General features: G+C 43.7%; 1 protein-coding gene across 1 annotated transcript; it reads left to right on the top strand.

Annotated features, from left to right (window-relative positions):
* The first annotated feature begins 1,488 nt into the window (after positions 1-1,488).
* Positions 1,489-9,702, top strand: LMO2 (LIM domain only 2). Its single transcript, XM_030039534.2, has 4 exons — positions 1,489-1,754; positions 1,885-2,062; positions 5,743-5,958; positions 8,698-9,702. Exons 1-4 carry the CDS (start codon positions 1,748-1,750, stop codon positions 8,915-8,917), a joined length of 621 nt encoding a protein of 206 aa, XP_029895394.1. The 5' UTR covers positions 1,489-1,747; the 3' UTR covers positions 8,918-9,702.
* The last annotated feature ends 8,842 nt before the right edge of the window (positions 9,703-18,544 follow it).

The raw sequence follows: 18,544 nt of genomic DNA, 5'->3' as shown, positions 1-18,544 counted from the left end.
AGCACATTTTTTTGAGGGGCTGTGTGTCTTGCAGGAGTTTAATTATTCAGTCTTCTGGAAAGGTTTACATTTTACTTTTCTGATCACAGTGTAAATACATCAGAAATTAAATAGTCATCGCATAATTCAGCCCTGTCTGTGAAAACCTAACAAAAGAGCCTTTTCCTTTAACAGAAATGAGAGTGACTGTCATACTGTAATAGCTTAAAATACACCGGAGATAATGTTTTTAAAGAATAAGAAAGATGTGTTCTAATGACCAGTGATGGCTCTAAAGTATTGCAAGAGCTTGGTTCAAAGCCCCTTGAAATGAATAGCAGTCCTTCCGCGGACATTACTAATCTTTGAATCGGGCTCATTAATGTATTGCAGAAATCACATGCCTAGCTGCCAAAAAGCTGAAAAAATTAGAATGTAGTCATAAAAATAGACATCAAATACATTTCTCTTCTGGGAATTAATACAGAAGTGAAGTATTTCTACTAGTGGTCACTAGTGCTTTATTACAGCTATTTTCTTACTGTTTTTAAAGGAATTAACAGGGCGAGCAGTTCATCTCGTCCAGAGCTCTGCCTCCAGCAAACGGCCAGTCTCTAATGCCACAGAGACGGGGAAATGCTCGAATTGCTGTAATAGTTTTCACTCTGGCACTGTAAATCAGTCCTTTCCGGGATGTGCTGTGCTGATGGAGAGGAGGAAGGGTGGGAGGGGAAACAGAGATATTCAGGCAAGACTTTCCCATCTTTAGCTTCTCGGTGATTAATTACAGATCGATACTTTGTACTCTCTGGCTTTTATAGCTCATTAACAGTGAAGGGTGTCGAGGTATAAATTTGTTATATGGCTTGCCGAGAACTAGGGGATGTCTACAAGCAGACGCCCCTAAATGTTCACTAGGGGATATAAAGGAGAGACAATTCAGTTGACCAGTTTGAACCCTAGGTAGAGAAAGAATACTTCGGTTCTTCGCCTGCGGACCTCGAAGTACGGTACAAAAATATGAGTGCGTGTGGGCATGTGCGTCTAGATGTAAGAGAAGGAGAGGGAGAGGAGAGAGACGGTGACTGTGGCTTTGGTCCTGCGTGGAGCTGAGAAGAAGCCAGTACGACGGAACCAGGCACTTACGGTTTTTTTTTCCCCAGCCCTCGGGATCGTTTGCAGGTTGCCTCCCTACCCGAGCATCCCCCGGCCGCCGGGAAAGTGTTATTAAATGCCCTTGCGATGGGAAAATGCAACGTCAGCTCCCAGCCCTGGCTCCGGGGAGCCCCGGCTCTGTCTCTTTAAGGAACCCAGCGAGTCGTGATGCTGCTGTTTGTATTGCTAAACCCCCAGGAGTCCAGTTAAGAAACGGGCAGCTGTCTCTTTAAGTGTGATTTCCTTCTATTGTATTTGAATCGTGATCAGGAAAAAGGAAATGAAACCAGAGACCCGGGGCCGAGCCACGGAGTAATAATAATATTACTACTACTAGGAGCGATGCCCATCGCCCCGGTGGCGGCAGATCCACCCGGCTCCGGAGCATGTTTGGAGCTGCCCGGGCAAAGAGCCTGAGCGCAGCCCGGGGAGCTCCGGGCTGAGGCAGCGGTGGCAGCCGCGGTACCCGGTTCCCCCCCCCCGCTCCCCATCGCCGCAACCGGAGCCGGAACCGGAGCCGGGATCGGGATCGGGATCGGGCTCGGGACCGGGGTCGGGGCCGGACCGGCGGGATCTGCCCCGGCGAGCGGTTCGGCGGAGGAGCGGAGCGGGGATGGGAGGTTAGAGCCCGCCGGGGCAGAGCCCTGCGGAGGCGGGGGGGGGGGGGGGCAGCCCCAGCCCCATCTTTCTTTTTCTTTCTTTTCTTTTTTTTTTTTTTCTTTCTTTCTCTCTCTCTCTTTGGTGTTGCAGGAGGAAATCCTGTGAATGTCATTGGGGGGCGGAGGGGGAACTCAGCTGGTGAAAAGGCTTCCAGAGCAGACAGCCTTTGCGGGGGCAGCGGGGGCAGATCCCACCACAGGCACGCTACAAAGGAACAAACCCTGCCAATGTCATCGGCCATCGAGAGGAAAAGCCTCGATCCTTCCGAGTAAGTGCCCTCTTTTTTCCTCCCAACCCCCCCCAAAACCCCCTCTTTCCCCATCAGCCTTTCCACGGCCACTCATCCTCATCACGGAGCCACTTGACCGGCATTGTGTGCCCGGCAGCCCCCTTCCCAGCAGCCGGGAGAGGACGGGGGGGGTCTCGGCAGCAGCCCCCACACACCCCCGGTCCTTCTTCTCCCCCCCCCCCAGCCCAGCCCGGCCGTGCCGAGCCGTACCGGGTTGCCCCAGCTTCCCCCCCCCCAACTCCCCGGTGCTGGACGCCGACCCCGGGGGGGGGCTGGTGGTGGGGTTGGGGGGGTGATGAGAGCTCCCCAAGTTGTGGGAAAAGACCGGCCGGGAGCAGTAGAGAGGAGGCAAATACCCCCCCACCACCCCCTCCCAAACCGGAGAGGGAATTTTCCAGCCGTTCATCCGAGCCAGAGGTGCTGGGAAAGGCTCAGGGAGAGGGAGAGCATCACCCTTCCCAAATCGGAGGGTGTTTTTCATTTGGAGGGACCCTCTCGGCCCCATCTTTGATCTGCCCGAGTCGCTGTAGCCGATTATAGTGAAAGGTCGGAGCTGTTATCTGTGGGTGCCCAACTTCCACATTTTCATAATGCAACTTTCAAGAGCTTGTATAAACTGCTTTGGTGGGGGCAGGGTGTTCTGCCAAGGGCATGGAGAAAGACTTGATTGACGGCATGTGGAAGGTGAGGATTTCCCTCCGTGGGTTTCCCACTCGGGGAAGGGACCGGCTCTCGTGTCCCCATCCAGGCTTTCGGGCTGTGCTCCGCGGCCGTCCCGTCCCTCCCGCCGGCGAGAGGCATGGTCACTCGGCATAAACCCAGAGTCATTTCAGCCCTGTGCATGCTAAGAACTGCAGTTATGCTTGTCTGGGATCATGATAAGAGAGAAGAAAAAAAAAATTATAGAATCTCCATTTTCAGATAATGCTTAAAACGTTGCTCTTAGTAAACTTGAGTCATTCGTGGTTTGTTTCCTGTGAGATACTAAAAATGCCATTGCTTGAAGCCTGGAGTGAACTCATGGGAACTGTTTCTTTTGGGGATTAAATCAATTCATCCCGTGTCACACCTGATGTTTTATGTGTTACATTTTCTCTTATTTTATCCTTTTTTTTAAGAAACGATAATCCAAGCTCCTAGGTATATGACATCCGGGTTTCAGTTACGAAGTTTTAGTAACCCTTATTTATTTACCTGCCTTGTGTTCTAGTGACCTAAGTGCTAGCTTAGAAATCTATGGACATCAAAAAGCTAATGCGTAAACCAGCAATTCTGTTCTGCGTAAACATCCGCCAGGCCGTTCCGGAGTTTAGGGCTTTCAGAGAAACCTGGCTCGCGATTCCTGAACGCTCTTGAGATGAGATATTTTGGGGTACATCTGAAGTTTCAAATAATGGATAATAAAGGATAATAGTGTGCATTTCCTTCTATTGGAAGGCTCTCAGAACTTGTCAGAGTGGAGCCCACATGTTAGGAAAGGGAGTATGGGCCCAAAAGAATAAACTTGGAAAAAACTAGGGCCTCATCACATACAGAGCTCCCCATGATTTTAACAAAAACTCACAAGACGGATTGCTGGTAGGAGAGGGATATCATGACACAACTTGCGGAGCACAGCGGTTTAAACTTAGAAGAGTGAAAACCAGAACAGAATATAATCAGATAATATCTTAGGGCTCAGCTTGCCTAAATAAAAACTGCAGAATCAGTTTCTCAGCACAGAAGTTCTTGACCAGTGGTCGTTTCTCCCTGCTGAAGAAAGTAATTTTTCCCCAGAAAACTGCTGATCCAGTAAATAAGCAGTAGTAATATAATTTTTTCCTGTTGCCTGCTGGAAACTGGGAGCAGCCTGATCCTCCTCCATCAGCGTGGGTCTCCTCTGCCCCCACCAGCCTAAGTGAGGACAGACTGGCGACAGAAACAAAGCTTTGAGGGACTCTGGGCTAGAGCGAGAACCCAATAAATAACGTATGAAAAAATTTGGGACTCCGCTCTACCAGATATTGAGAACCTGGGTCATCATCCAGCGAAGCATAAGTGTGCAAACATACGCCTTCCTTACTGCTAGCCACAGGTTTAAAATTAAGCAAGTGCTTAAAGGATTGATCCAATAGTTTTTTTATTAACTTCCCTGGGGTTTGCATGAGGCCCTCGGTGGCAGCACCAGGTCGCTGCAAACTTTGCAGAACTGAGCTCAAGCACCTTTCTTTTAATTTTTTTTTTTTGCCGCTCTTTTTTTTTTTTTCTTTTTTTTGCAGAACTTGTGAAATTACACAAAAAGGCAAAGAAGAGAATTCCTTAAGAAAGTAGCTTTGAAGAAAATTCTTGCTTTATCCCCAGGTGTTACCAGAACCATCCTAGATTTCAGAGCTTTTTAAAAAGGGAGAGAAGTAAGGTGCATGAATAGTCAGTGCTAATATCACAGTAAAGATTTGTGCCTCTTTTCACGCAGGGATGTGTAAATCCCAAATAATTGTTTGAGCTATGTTGGCATAGACGTATCCCCGGGGATTCATGTCCTTAGCTGAAGGAAAAAATAGCAGTCCTGCAGTTAAATGAGGTAAAATTCTGTCTCTCTTAAAAACAGCAGCAAAACTTAAACCAGTTGGGCAACAGTCTCATCTGTTGTATTTATTCATTTCATGCTGTTCAGAGAAATGACATCCCCAGACTTAGTCTTCAAATTTACATTTCCCAACGGAAAGTTGACTGCATGTAAAATCCCTCAGGTGCCTTTTCTAGTCCTTTAGCCCTTGGTGAGACAGAAATTCCCTTTGCTTCCAGCGGCACTGCAGCCAAAGCTTGCAAGCTCAGGTTTACAATATGGGCTCCTATATTCTTGGGTTTATCCACAGACGCTTTATGGTACTGCTGGGGTTCCTCAGTAATTTATAGGTAAATCCAGAGATTATCTGTGTTGACTAGGTCACTTACAGTTGTTTATAGGTAAATCTTTAAAATCTTGTTGGGAAAAATAGAGCATTTTTTTAATGGAATGGAAAGCATTGCTAGGTGTTGTGGACAGACCGGGATTGTTTGAAAATGTGAAGAATATAGCAAGAACTTCGTGGTTGTTGGCATTCGTCAGTCTGCACAGACATAATCAGCCTTTCTATGAAATGGTGAATCCAGGCAGCTTTTTGATGGCACTTTTGAAAAAGTACAATCTTTAATTATGGAAGAATCATGTTATGGGCAAGGTATTTCTTTTATAAGAACTGCATGGATTGAGACACATGACTGAGCAATTCATGTTCTGTCCAGTAGAAGAAAAATGATGTATCTACACAGACACCAATGTCCTAGTAAAGTAGGATATGCCTTTACAGTAATGAATACACACAAGTGATACAGAGATTGTCACGTTTATGCATTATTCTTTGAAGAAAAATTTAAAACAGTAGTTAGCAAATTTTTGGATATTCTTATTAACTCCTTACATTTTAAGCTGTTCTTTTTTTTAAAAAAGCAAAAGAAGCGTGAAGTCCTGCTCCCTCTCATGTCAGAAGGGGATAAATCGTTTCTGCTGCTGGGAGAAAAAACGAGGATGTAATCCCTGTTCTAACTTGACCAACCCTGTGTTTTGTTTTGTTTTTCCTTCTCATGCGGATGCTTTCAGAGTACATTTTCCTCCTCCAACGATTCTTTCCTTCCCTCAGGGAGCCAGTGGATGAAGTCCTCCAAATTCCCCCTTCGCTGCTGACATGCGGCGGTTGCCAGCAGAGCATCGGGGACCGCTATTTCCTGAAGGCCATCGATCAGTACTGGCACGAAGACTGCCTCAGCTGCGACCTGTGCGGCTGCAGGCTGGGAGAAGTGGGGAGACGGCTGTACTACAAACTGGGCAGAAAGCTCTGCAGAAGGGACTATCTCAGGTACACAACCCACTCGTTCTACCCTCGCTCCCCTTCTTCTGGCCTTTCAGCTTTGCTTAGTCATTTCATTAGTGCAGCTAGTGAGGAAAGATCCATAAAGAATTCGGTTTTGATTGCTCTTAAACAGAAAGCCTGGCAGCAGTCACAGCTGTAACACGGCACCGTTTGCAAGCTCAGGTTTAGGATATGGGCTCACATATTTTGGGGGTTTGTGCACAGGTGCTTTATGGTATTGACGGGTTCTTCAGTAAGTTATAGATAAATCCAGAGGTTATCTGTGTTGATCAGGTCACTTACAGTTGTTTATGGGTTAAATCTTAAAAATCTTGTTGGAAAAAAAAGCGCATTTTGTTATGAAAATGAAAGCATTGCTACATGCGGCGAACAAAAGAGAATTATCTGAAAATGTGAAGAATATAGTAAGAACTCCTAGGACTTCGGGGTTGTTGGCATTCGTCAGTCTGCACGGACATAACCTGATAGTTCCAGGCGAACTGTGCAGTGTCAGCACGGGATTCTGGCAAGGAGAAATTGGGAAAAGGTGATGAATTTCAGCAAGCTCCCCCTGAGCTGACAATGAACTGGTTCCCCCGAATGGTTTTAAGAAGTTCTGTGCTTCTCCAAGCATTGCCTTGGAGCTGAAAGGTATATAAAACCAGGTGCCAAGATCAGCGACTGATGAAAGATCATTTAGTTCTCTCATTTAAGAACACGGTATCCAAGGTAACTGAATTCAATTCATTTTCCTGATGCGGTAATATCAGCTCTGTAAGAGATGCTTGATTCCTCTAGCCAGCAGGGCTGCTGTACCTGCTTGGTGTCTGAAGTCACTGCCTTTTATACTCGGATTGATCCCTGCCTTTTTCTGCATCGCTGGTAAAGTTATCTGGGACACTTCAAGCAGAAAGACGCAATGTACTGTATGTTTATTGCAAAGCTACAGCCAGTACAGGAAAGTTTGATCGCACTAATTTGGATCCAGGGGATTTTTCGCATTCTTACACCTGGTCCTGAATAGACAAGAATTTGCACATTGTGCTGAATCAGGTCCTACAAATACACTCGTTACAGCTATTTTCATTAACGCCTCTCTGCCTGTTTTGCCAACATTTGTAAGTAGGAGGATTAAATTGAGATTAAGATATTTCACAAAAATTGATAACAAAGGATCGTTACATTCTTGATTACAATTAAAGTGGATTGATCTTTGCTGTGCTGGTTGTGTACCATTTCTTCTAATGGATCGCTAATGTGTCAGGAGGTCTGTGGAATGGAATAATGGTATTTAGTATTTTTTCAGCTACTTTACTGAGGGCTAATTTACCTGCCAATAACAACTAAACCAAACTCTCAGTGGAGTTCCTAATTATGGTGTCCCTGAGCTGTACTGATGGGAATTTTGCTAAGCAGAAGCTAAGAACTGAGCTCTGCTAATGGGACCGCTTGTAAATGCTCTGCATACGCGACAGTCCAGCAGCGATCCAGTAATTACACTTTCCAAACACTTTTCACCTTAAAATGGAAGTAACACAAAGTGTGGCGATACAGTTAATGTATTTTCTCGCAATGAAATTCAACGTTTTCATTTATTTAATAATGCAGCATATAGTATCTTCCCTTGTTAATGAAAAATTTGGCAACCTTTGTGTAACCTTAGTATTACTTTCGTTGGGCAGAAGTAAACACTGACATCTCCTGGCAGACGAAAGAAATGATGTCTTTTCCCCTTAAAGATCTCTCTTAATTTAGTAAGCATCCTTTTTCCAGTTCAGAAGATGATATAAAGCAGGCACAGCACACGTAAGAGAAGTGTTGGAGGTGGAAAAACTCTCTTTCCAGAATTAGTATGGAAACTTAGAAGTCTAACTCAATAGGTGTATACGTTGAACAAGTAGTACGTAGCATTTCTCCCCTCTTTTAAGAAAAAAAAAAAAAATCATGTTTATTTATTAATGATTTGACTTACAATCTCTGTAGCCAGCAGACTGCGTGAAAGGCTGGCGTTCACACATAGCTAAGTACGTCTCACTGCTCCAGCTGAATGGTAGTGCGTGCTGTGAGGGGAATACATATCCAGTGCATTCATTAGAGGCTCCTTTTAATAGACAATACCATCATGATCTCAGTAGGGTTTCTCAGTGTGGATTAAAGAGCGGTCCACATCATGAAATTCTTTGGGCTAGCGTAACTATCTAGAAAGTCTTAGCCTGTATCCTTCGGAAACCCAGCAGGAGTGACTTCATGGATATAGAAATGTTTGGGTTTGAAAGATTCTCCAATGTGGAGGCAACGATAAGAGACAGGGGAGTCTTAGACCATGGCTTGTGTCAACTCCTTTCTGTAAACTGCAACAGCAACAGCTGAAGATAGGCAAAATTTCTCAATGGAAAGGTAATTTCTATCGATCACAAAAGTGGAAGTATTAGTATGGCACAACTTTATGCTATGATCTGGGGAACCTTTACTCCTCATGAAGCTGCTCAGCAATTCGGGCTAAGGTCATTGATCAGAGAAGTCAATTATATTGAAAACGGGTGAGGACCTTGGACTTTCTACTCCAATTTTTGATATTGCAAGGTTGAGAGTTCTGCTCGGCAGCTTTCCATGTGACCTCTATCTAACTTGGCAATACTGTGACTAATGGATCAAGGCACTGATGTTATGCTCTTGTTTTGATTTGGTTTTTCCCAGCTCCCCAGCAAAGGAACTCCACTTACTTCTCTGCTGTTGTTGTTTTAGGCTTTTTGGCCAAGATGGCCTCTGCGCCTCCTGCGACAAGCGAATCCGGGCTTACGAGATGACCATGCGGGTGAAGGACAAAGTGTATCACCTGGAATGCTTCAAATGTGCTGCCTGCCAGAAACATTTCTGTGTTGGGGACAGATACCTCCTCATCAACTCGGACATAGTGTGTGAACAGGACATCTACGAGTGGACTAAGATAAATGGAATGATCTAGCAAAGACATGCCTCATAGCCTAGAAAAGACATCTCACGGGTGACACCGATGCATAGCTGCAGTGAGGAGATCATCACTTGAGCTATGGGCTTTGTCTAAAATGGGGGGAAAATACCACGGAGTCGGCCCTTTGCAGGCAGTGCTACGTAGAATCTAAACTACACATAGGTGAAGAAGGGAGACCGAAGCAATAGTAGATAAACTGACTTCTGTTAACAAACGTATACAGACAATAACTGACATCAGGCATGTAGGCGAGAGTTGGGGAACAAACACAATGCGATAACGAATTCTCGTAACTGGAAAAAGAGTAGGGACTTCTGTAAAGAGATGTTATGACTTTGTCACCTGCAGACTAGGATTGTGCAATTGAATTTTCTTTTCGTCTTGTTTTAGTTACTGAGTTTAGACGACAGCTCCTAATGTAGGTATGAGGAAGAACACTGAAAGAAATGGGCCATCGCTTACGTGGTCATTCTATACGGCCTTACACTTTGTGTAGGAGAGAAAGTGGGAAGAGGGTGGGGGTTATTTTTGCATGGATTTTTTTTTTTTCTTTGAGAATGAACAGTGCATCCTCTAGTCCCAAACTCTTCTTTAAAAAAATCCTGCTGAATAGTTGGTTTTGGGCACTGCTGTTTCAAGATGAGATGTTCCACAGATCATTTCTATACAAATATAAATCTAAAGAGTTGTTCAACTATTTTATTAACTTAGATTATATCGATAAAATATTTGTTGTGTGTAGTAAGACTCTGCAGCTTTAATAAAAATAACAGAAGATTAGAGTGTTGTTATTTCTTTTCTTTGGAGTTGGGCTGGATTTTCTGTTTGTACTATTTATTTTATTTTTTGTAGCAGGGTTTCCACACTTTGTCTTCGGCTGATGCCTGCTCGATCCACTTAAGGTTGTGTTTCAAAGCAGTTATGTGAGAACACTGAGGTCTCGGTAAGCCTTCCAGAGTTCTTCGTGCTAAGGAGAAATTAGATAGTGTTGGGTGACACTGAGGCTCTTTGGTGTTTACGAGGATGTTTTGAGGCTGGTGGTCCACAGAGAAATACATTTGAGTGTTACTTTGCAGCAAAGACAGAAGCTACCTGATCTCAGAGGAGTCCATGTAAGATTAGGGTCTCTTAGAAAGGTACCTTGTCCTGATTTTGCTCTGGATTACTGAATCCAGTATAGTATACTACAGCAAATCAATACTTGCTAGTATTTAGAAAGAATTAAGTTCCGAGCCTTTCCTGCAAAGACTGTTGTCACTTGCTTCTTAAGCAAAAGGAAGTTTCTTAGCATTATAGCAATACTAAGAACACGAGAAGTACACCTCGTCAGGCGAAAGTGGACATTCGATATCTTATTCCCACGGAGACAAGTGGTGGATGTTCGGGTAAGCAGGGAGTGGTGTCCGCATGAAGCCTTTCCAGCTTGCAGGGAAGTCCCGTGAGCTTTGTGGGAGCTTGCCTTCAGAGCCCTCCGCTGAGCACTGACCCACAGGCCCGTTCTCCGTGAGTTTGCCTAGTCCCTTTTTTTGACTCTTTGGCCTCCATAAAGTCCCAAAGCAATGATTTTCACCGTTTAATTCTATGCTGTGTTTGTTTCAAAACCTGTTGCCTGATAACTTAATTGGTTGACCACCGTACTGTAAGAGATAATCAATAGTCATTTCCTATCCCCTTTTTTTCACTGTTCTTGACTTTAAAGACCTGTATCATATTCCCTCCAACTTATTTTTTCTGAGATGAATAGTCTAAGTTCCTTCTTGCATGAAAGCTGTTTCACGCCTCTGATAATCTCTGTTTCTCATCTCTGTATGGTTTCTGGTTCTACATTATCATTTTCGAGAGCGTCACTAGAACTGCACGTTGTGTTCAAATGTACTAAAAAAATAAAGGTTATAACACAGTTGAACAAGTCTGACAGTCCACTCAGAAGACATTTGGCATGCCCATTCATCCCATCGGTACTAACATGTAAGGAATAGCACCTAAGCATATGGATCTCTATTTGTCTGATTATTTTCAATAAACTAAGCGATCTCTCATCCAAGTGGCAGTACTGACCAATGACAACATTTTGCATTTTACAATGGATATTCTGAGAGCTCTTTTTTCTTTTCTTGCTTTTGTTGTCACAACTAGCGTTGGGGACAAAGCCTTTAAATCTTATTACCAGTGAAATTGGAAACTATACATAATGAGATCATGCTTGAAAAGTATGGTTTGAGGGCTCTGTGATTTAGCTCTTCTCAAGTGATATGCTGACCTCTGGAGGCCACAGGCAGCTGGTTGTAATTATAATTCTTAGTCTAAAATGTATCCCTGCCCGCACAAGCAAGAAAGCTATGTTCCCAGGGAAAATACAGCTATCGTCTCCACCTTCAGTGGCTCCTTGCAAATACTCGGTCGAGGTAGAAACGAAGTCTCAATATCCCTGTTAGTTGACACAGCTTGGTGGATGCACCCAGGATGCTAACGCAGGGCGGAGGTGCGCAACCGTTCTTCAGGTCAGGGTGTGGGAGCACATCCATATACGCAGCGAGCTGTGCACCACCAGACAAGGTAGTACTAACAGCTTGGCAGCAGACGCCTTTAAAGCTTTCCAGGTCATCGTGCCCTGCCACGTCATTGTGATGACCCTCTCAGAGCCCCTTCTCTTTCACGCCCTCTCGTTTCCCCGAAAAAATATACCTCGATAGCACTATCGTACAAGCAGGGCAGAGGAGTGCTTATGGCTTCCTGAGCATCTACTACTTCATGGCAAGAAAATTTTGCAGGTGATGGCAATCAGCTATAAAACTGATTTTTCTGTAATCACGTGCTAATGGTGGAGACGAACAGGTATCAAAGGGAACGTCGTACGCCAGGGAGAGCGGGACTCGGCTCCATCCCGTGGCGCTGCCAGGCGAAGGGTCTCCCAACGAAGACCACATGTTTCAGATCACAGGTAACCATCTACTGATAGTCCTGACTGTTCCAGGGGCAGTGGGAGATAAAATGAGCTTCCCTCTGACAAAGTAAGCCATGATTTTGACTTTTCAGAATTGCTATGAAGAGGTTTTGAGACGCATCCTGATCTCGTACAGCATGCTGGTGTAACGGACTCTAAAATAACTGCAAGCACAGAGTTATACCAGCATAACGATAGCATCCATGTGGTCAGAATCAACGGGTATCATCACAGGTATGAGTTTTGACACTTGTTCCCTAAACCCTTTCCAGTCAAATTTTTAACCTTAGGCACGCTGCAGAGCTGATTCCCATGATTCCACCTCGCAAAGAGCTTTGACTGAAAATTTAGTGTAAGGGGCCTTGTTAACATCTGGGTAGAGGTTAGGTAAGAGTGTCAATAGTTCAGGGAGGCTTTGTGGTTTTGCAGCAATGAGAGCAAGATCCATGCTTTGTTCCCACCTCAGAAATTATTTCCTGTGCCACTTTTGGCAAGGTAGTTAAATATTCTGCTTCTTGGTTTCCTGCCTGTAAGATGGAGATATTATAATTTATTCTGTAAAATATCATTTAAAACTTCCTAATGGAAATACACTCATTATTTTGTGTAAGATATCATTTACACAGGAAAATACATTTTAAAACCTAAATGAATGTATTTGTAAAGGAAGGATGCTGCAGGGTCCACAGTGGATATTCTTATTTTGTTACAAGACCACCAGTTTTATCTAGTCTATGTAACCTCAGAAAGGGCTTAAGCTGAACTGGAAAATGACAATTTGTGCCAGAAGAAGAGCCTCCACTTGAGCAGCAGTAGTATTACTCTACCTGTATAGTTATACCGGTCTCTTGGTGGACTTTTCCCTGCCAGATTCCTAACTCTTGCTCTCCGGATCCAGGAGGAGAGAACAGATGTCTCTCGGAATTAGCGTAACCAACACTTCACCTCCGTCCTCATCTCAAGTATGTAAGGATTCTCTCCTGAAATCACAAGAAAATAAAATGTTCCAAAAACAACAGCGAAAATAAAAGCAAAGATGATTTAAAGTCATAAGCAAAAAGCACAAAAATCTGAATATGATATTCAAAGGCATTGTCCTTTATATGTTTTCAATATCAGCAGTATTTTAAAAGGCATATCATCCTTCAAGATTTCCCTTCTTTGTCCCCATTATTCAATGTCATGGTAGGAAGATGAGAGCATTACCATCGATATCACTTTTTTAATTCCATGCCCTTGAATAAGGGCAATAAGAATCCTGCATAATAGAGTTTTCAGTGGAGAGAGTAAATGGGAATCGGTTGTTAATTCAATACAGGATACAGAAGCTGTCTCTCCCATCTCTTTTTCTCAAGGTAATACTGTGCCTCCAATTGTCATTATACCCAAGAATCAAATTATTTGAATTCTGGACACATCAGCACAAAACCGAAGACTCCCTGCCAATTTCGTAGCCTGCTTGGAAGAGAACATCAGAGAGCATCACTCATTTATACGACTGCCAGTCTGAGACTGTAAATTCAGAAAACAAGAAGGCCTCAGGTGCTGCACTTTAACATGTCTTTTGGCTCCTGAATCACCCCCCCTTAGTACCCCCATCACATACAAGGTAACATTTTATCTCTGAAAGGCAAAGCTTTCAAGCATCTGCCAGGGCGAGCATAGACTCGGTATGGCCTGAATGTGAATTGAAAATGAGACTATTAAGTATATTAATTGATAACAGTCACTTGTGACTTTGAAGGAGATTCATGACACTTGGAAAAATAATCTATAAAGATTGTTGTTGCTCTAAAAAGACAGTGCAGCATCAGCTTATTTCACTTGCAGCAGGTTCATCTCTTTTATAGAGCATACTGCACTGCAGGCAAAGGGAATTTTAATGGACACTGGAAAAAAAAGATCTATTCCTCTGTCCCATGACAAAAAAGAAACCATAAAAAGACACAGAACAGAGAGACTGAGATACGATATCAGAAAACATTTAAGGAACTATAATTAAATTAAGATTCAGAAGTCTGTCAGTGAGATGAAGATTAAACTGGCAGAAAGTTGAACCTCGTTTGAAGCAACTTGTTCCCTCCTGCTGTGGGTCGTTTTGTACCAGGCTAATGAGAAGGCACATCTCTGAAATGTTCCTAATAAACCAGCAGATCTCTGATGGTTAATTAATACACATATTTTGCAGGACTATACCATGTTCTGTTTAACGCTTTTCAAGTGCCTTGCAAGCATTAATGTGTTAATGCATTACTCTTTCCCTTTTTAAGCTACAAGCCCGGCTCCATAGGTGGGGAAACTGAGGCACAAGATGAACGTGACCCGCTTAAAAATCACCAGGTAACTCAGCCAAACTTCTACAAGAGCAGAAGTTAGATCTCTTGGCTTGAGTGTGACCGTTCAACCGCGGACCATTTGGCAACCGCTGATGAAGCAGGTATGGGTACCGCATGGCTTGACCTGTCCGACAGTGGGGATCTCAAATACACTCTGAATGTCGGAGAGTAGTCTCAGATAGCATTTTATATGGATACTGTCTATGAACTATGCTTGACAGTGATATACATCCCTCCCTGCATGACAGACAATCCCGTATATAAAGCTCAGGCGTGTTTGCGGAATCGGGAGTTAACAGCCTGTGGGGACATTTGGGCATGGGTGGTAAAAACCCATGAACTCCTGCTAAAATAAATCCATTTGATGACATCTATGGCTTATTCTTTAAATACAGAGAGCGAGCCACCATTTCACTCTCTGTAGCAATACTCAAGCAATGCTTGAAGCGCCCTTGAGCCCTTGTTCTTTGCCAACAGCAAAGGGATGATCAAAAAGCTCCTGTTAAATTGTTTCTCTATTAAAAATTTAGTTTTCAAATATTTAATTTGGGGGGTGTGTGTGTGAAAAACAGATCATGCATGAAAAACCTATTTAAGATTTTCAGGGAAGAGATTTTTCTTTTTTTTAATGAAAAGGTTGAATACACTTTTTGCTGAATGCTTCCTGATCATCTCTGCTCTCTCTCTGGCATATTCTGGTTACGTTTATAGATTGGTGTAATGTAGCGAGGCCTGTAACCAAGGGTGAGCGGACTGCAAGAAGTTTGGTTTCTGCGGAGGTGCTGGAATGGGGGGGGCAATGAGGGATGCTGTAACAGGAGTGACTGGAGTGGTGGAAAGTAGCTGTTGCTCTGCTGTGTTGAGAGAGGAATAACCTTTTAAAGCCATGACCCAAGGGAACTAGCTCCTTTTGTAGTCCAGTAGCTCCGTGCCAGCTACCTTTCACGCAATCCCTGAGATGTTTCCTCTTCAGGGCTGTATCTTCTTGGGTTGGTTGGTAAAAGCTCAGACTAAGAAGCCTATGAAAGAAGCCTGAAAAGCAAGGAAGGGTTTTGTTTTCTTCCTTTGGTTAATCATAGCAGCCCTCTGTCTAAAAGATGAAAAAGTAAAAGCATTTTTCTGTGTGAAAGCTGCCATAAATGTTTGCCAGGCTACTCATGGCAAAAACCAGATCTGGAAGCAGTGGTGCAGCAGACCAGCAAACCAGCACCTGAGGTACAAGCAAGGAGGCAAAAGCCCCTGGATATAACAGCTTAGAGTTTAGAAGACTTTATTCATAACCGACTGATGATCCTCATATTAGTGAAATACTGTATAATGACTCCTGCTCTCTGTGTGTAGCTTCCACAGCATGTCAGTAACAAGATATATTTTCCCTTTCTATGGCGGTAGATTTGGATGCTTGTTAGTACAGGGAGTAGCTTTTCAACCATGACAGCTGAGCCCTTGACTTCAGTCTCCAGCCTTCTGACTTTTTTAGACCCCCTGATTCTGGGCTGGGATTAGGGGTTTGGTTTTCTTCTCTCCTCAGATACGTGTCTTGCACCTCATATCAGATAACTTTGCCAATGTATTTCACAACAGCTGCGAACTGGTTTTGAGACACAGATGATGTACTTATTTGCATTTATTTTGAAGGGACAATCACAATAAAACTGAAATTCTTCTTTGATAAGACACACAGTCTTCAGTCTGACAATATCCTGAAGCATCTGGACAGCTACCCAAAACAATGCTTAGATATCACGTTGATATCTCATTAAAAAGGTGTAAGACCTGCAATCATCAACCCAAGGATGCTTTGCAACAATGGGAAATTCTCAGTCGACTCATAAGACAACGCTCCATCACAACGTGGTTATGGTTTTTTTGCAGTTGGTAGGTGCACGCCAGCGCCGAACGAGCTGTGGTGCAGTTGCCCTGGAATTCTTGGAGCTGGACCAGCAGTGAGTTTGACCCAACGTGCACGAGAAGCGTGTTGTTCAGCTGATAAGGAAACTGAGAACGTGCATCAGCAAATACAGTTTGTTTATCCCATAATAACTGTTTTTGAGTAGTACAAGCAAAAAGAGGCCGGGTCTGCACTAGACAGATAAGAGCTCTGACCAAAAGGACGACCAAAGGTCGCACCAAGCCTCCTGGAAACTTCAAAAGAGAAGCCTTCGGTGGGAATGGATGACTAAGGGAATTGCAAAGGGCTTCAGGAGCCTTTTATCTTTGTGCTACCTCTTCAAATCCAGCTCAACACTTCAGTCATTTATTGTTGCCATCGTCTGATGAATGTACGCTGGATTCAGCCTTGTTCCTACTGCACAGGTGTTTGTAGCCAACAAACCCCACCGCTGCGGCCACAGCTAACTGGCCGCCTCGTTAACGATCTCAGCTAATAACCTAAAGAAAGAGTGTGTGGAGCTGAAAAGTGAGCTGCTATCTAGTTCGTACAGATGGGTTTTTTTAGGTCAGGAAAAACTCAATAGCAGCAGAATTTTCTCTAGGGGTGCCTCATTATTCTTCATGTTCCTCGGGTAAAGAAAGACCTTCTGAGCTCCCGCACAAAACAACCAGGGTCCCAGCACTTTCCACGAGATCCTGAAATATTCGTCCAATCCTTGCTTTCAGCGGGGTCTTTCAGACATGCCTTAGGCTGTGAATCATTGTCAGTGCATCATGAATCACAGCCAGTGAAAACGCTGTAACCGCATGAAATTATAAATATTCCTGAAGCTTTATTACTGCCTTTTTTGACCAAGTTAAGTTTACAATTAGCAACCTTGGTCTCCTGCAAACTTTGTCAGTGCTATTCTCTGTCAGTGTTAATCCAGCACGCACAACTGTATATGTACACAATGCGAAAGCAGGTATTAGCATTGCTGGCCTGGGATGAAGGCACCTACTAATTATCCACTGCACTGAATTTCTCTTCTACGCTATCTGCTTAATTTAATGTGTTAGCTCTTGGAGGCAAGAATCATGCCTTTCTACGCTTTTCACACCCTGTAAAATAAGTAAACTTTATTTTTTATTCTTTCACAGGTTAATGTTTACATTTGTAGCCGTATCTTATATTTGATTTATGTGAAAAAGGATGATACAAAAGGAAAACCAACTCTGAGCTAAGCAACCCTGGGAAAGAATAAAACTTGGGTATGCCAGTTTGTGTCAACATGGAGTCTTTCATCTGAAGAAAAAAGCCCAGTCTATCAAAATTACTCTCTAAGCGGGATTCCAAACTGTGCAAGCATACATAAATATTTTAGATCCCTTTTGGATTTACGAAGCTGAGACAAAAAGATTTGATAATACAAAAAGACAAGCCCAAAGTTACAGAGCACCTTGACTTAGAGCTGTGCTGTGCAAGACAGGGGAGGACCAGAGGTGGCTTTTTGACAACCTTAGGCAACCAATGTAGATAAGAGCATCCATGTAGGGCCGTCAGACGATTCCAGATGGACCGGCCACAGTTATATTGCCACAGTTCTCCTTCCCTACCTCATCTCCGCATCAGCGAGGATCAGAGGCACGAGGACATGAGGCTCAAACTCAGCTTGCAACCTTCCGCGCTAGGGGACCTGCCTGGATTACCGCACTTGTGTACCTTGTAGGGTCCGGAAGGATGAAAGCTGGGAGTAGACTCTGGCTACGGTTTCATCGAGTCTTTCACTGTAACCACTAGATAAAGTCCATTGGTTGAATTCTTGGTGATTCCTTTGACTTCATTTGACCTTGGAGCTGTCAAGGCTAATTCACCATCATGTGAGAGAGTTTCAGGAGAGGCGTTGTTGGCTGGGTCTACGTGGCAGCAACGAGGAAGGGATTTTTTTTAAAACCGTTGTTTCATTCTGTCAGAAGGCAGCCTGAAGCTGTATTCTGACAGATATCCCATTTGTTACTAAAATGTCCGACAAGCTCCTATGTAATATTTAGTTTATTCACGTACACATTTCACTGAAGTTCTGGCTCTGATCCCTTTAGCTACTTCCCTGTCATCTTTCAAATCTCATCTGAGATTCACTCCTGTGAAGCCTGAAAAAGTGATTTGGTTATCAGTTCATATGTAAATCCCCCACCTTTCAAAGGACTGCTGAACTATCTTTATATTTATGTGATTCACTGGAGTCACTGCATGATCATACAGCTCCTGTTTTTAATTTTCTTCCCTTACTCCTTCCGTGCTCGTTATTACAGCCACCCATTGTGTTCTGGTTAATTCTAGATGAGCAGATTTCCAAGCAAAGGTCATTGCCTAGTTGTTCCTGTGAAGCCCTGACCTTATCGCATCTTTGCTACAGTAAAGAACAAACCCAATAATAACAGCATAATAACAATACAAATTTTCTGGAC

This window comes from Aquila chrysaetos, chromosome 16 (genome assembly GCF_900496995.4).
Source record: "Aquila chrysaetos chrysaetos chromosome 16, bAquChr1.4, whole genome shotgun sequence".
NCBI lineage: Eukaryota > Metazoa > Chordata > Aves > Accipitriformes > Accipitridae > Aquila > Aquila chrysaetos.
This window is presented reverse-complemented; position numbering and strand designations above follow the sequence as displayed.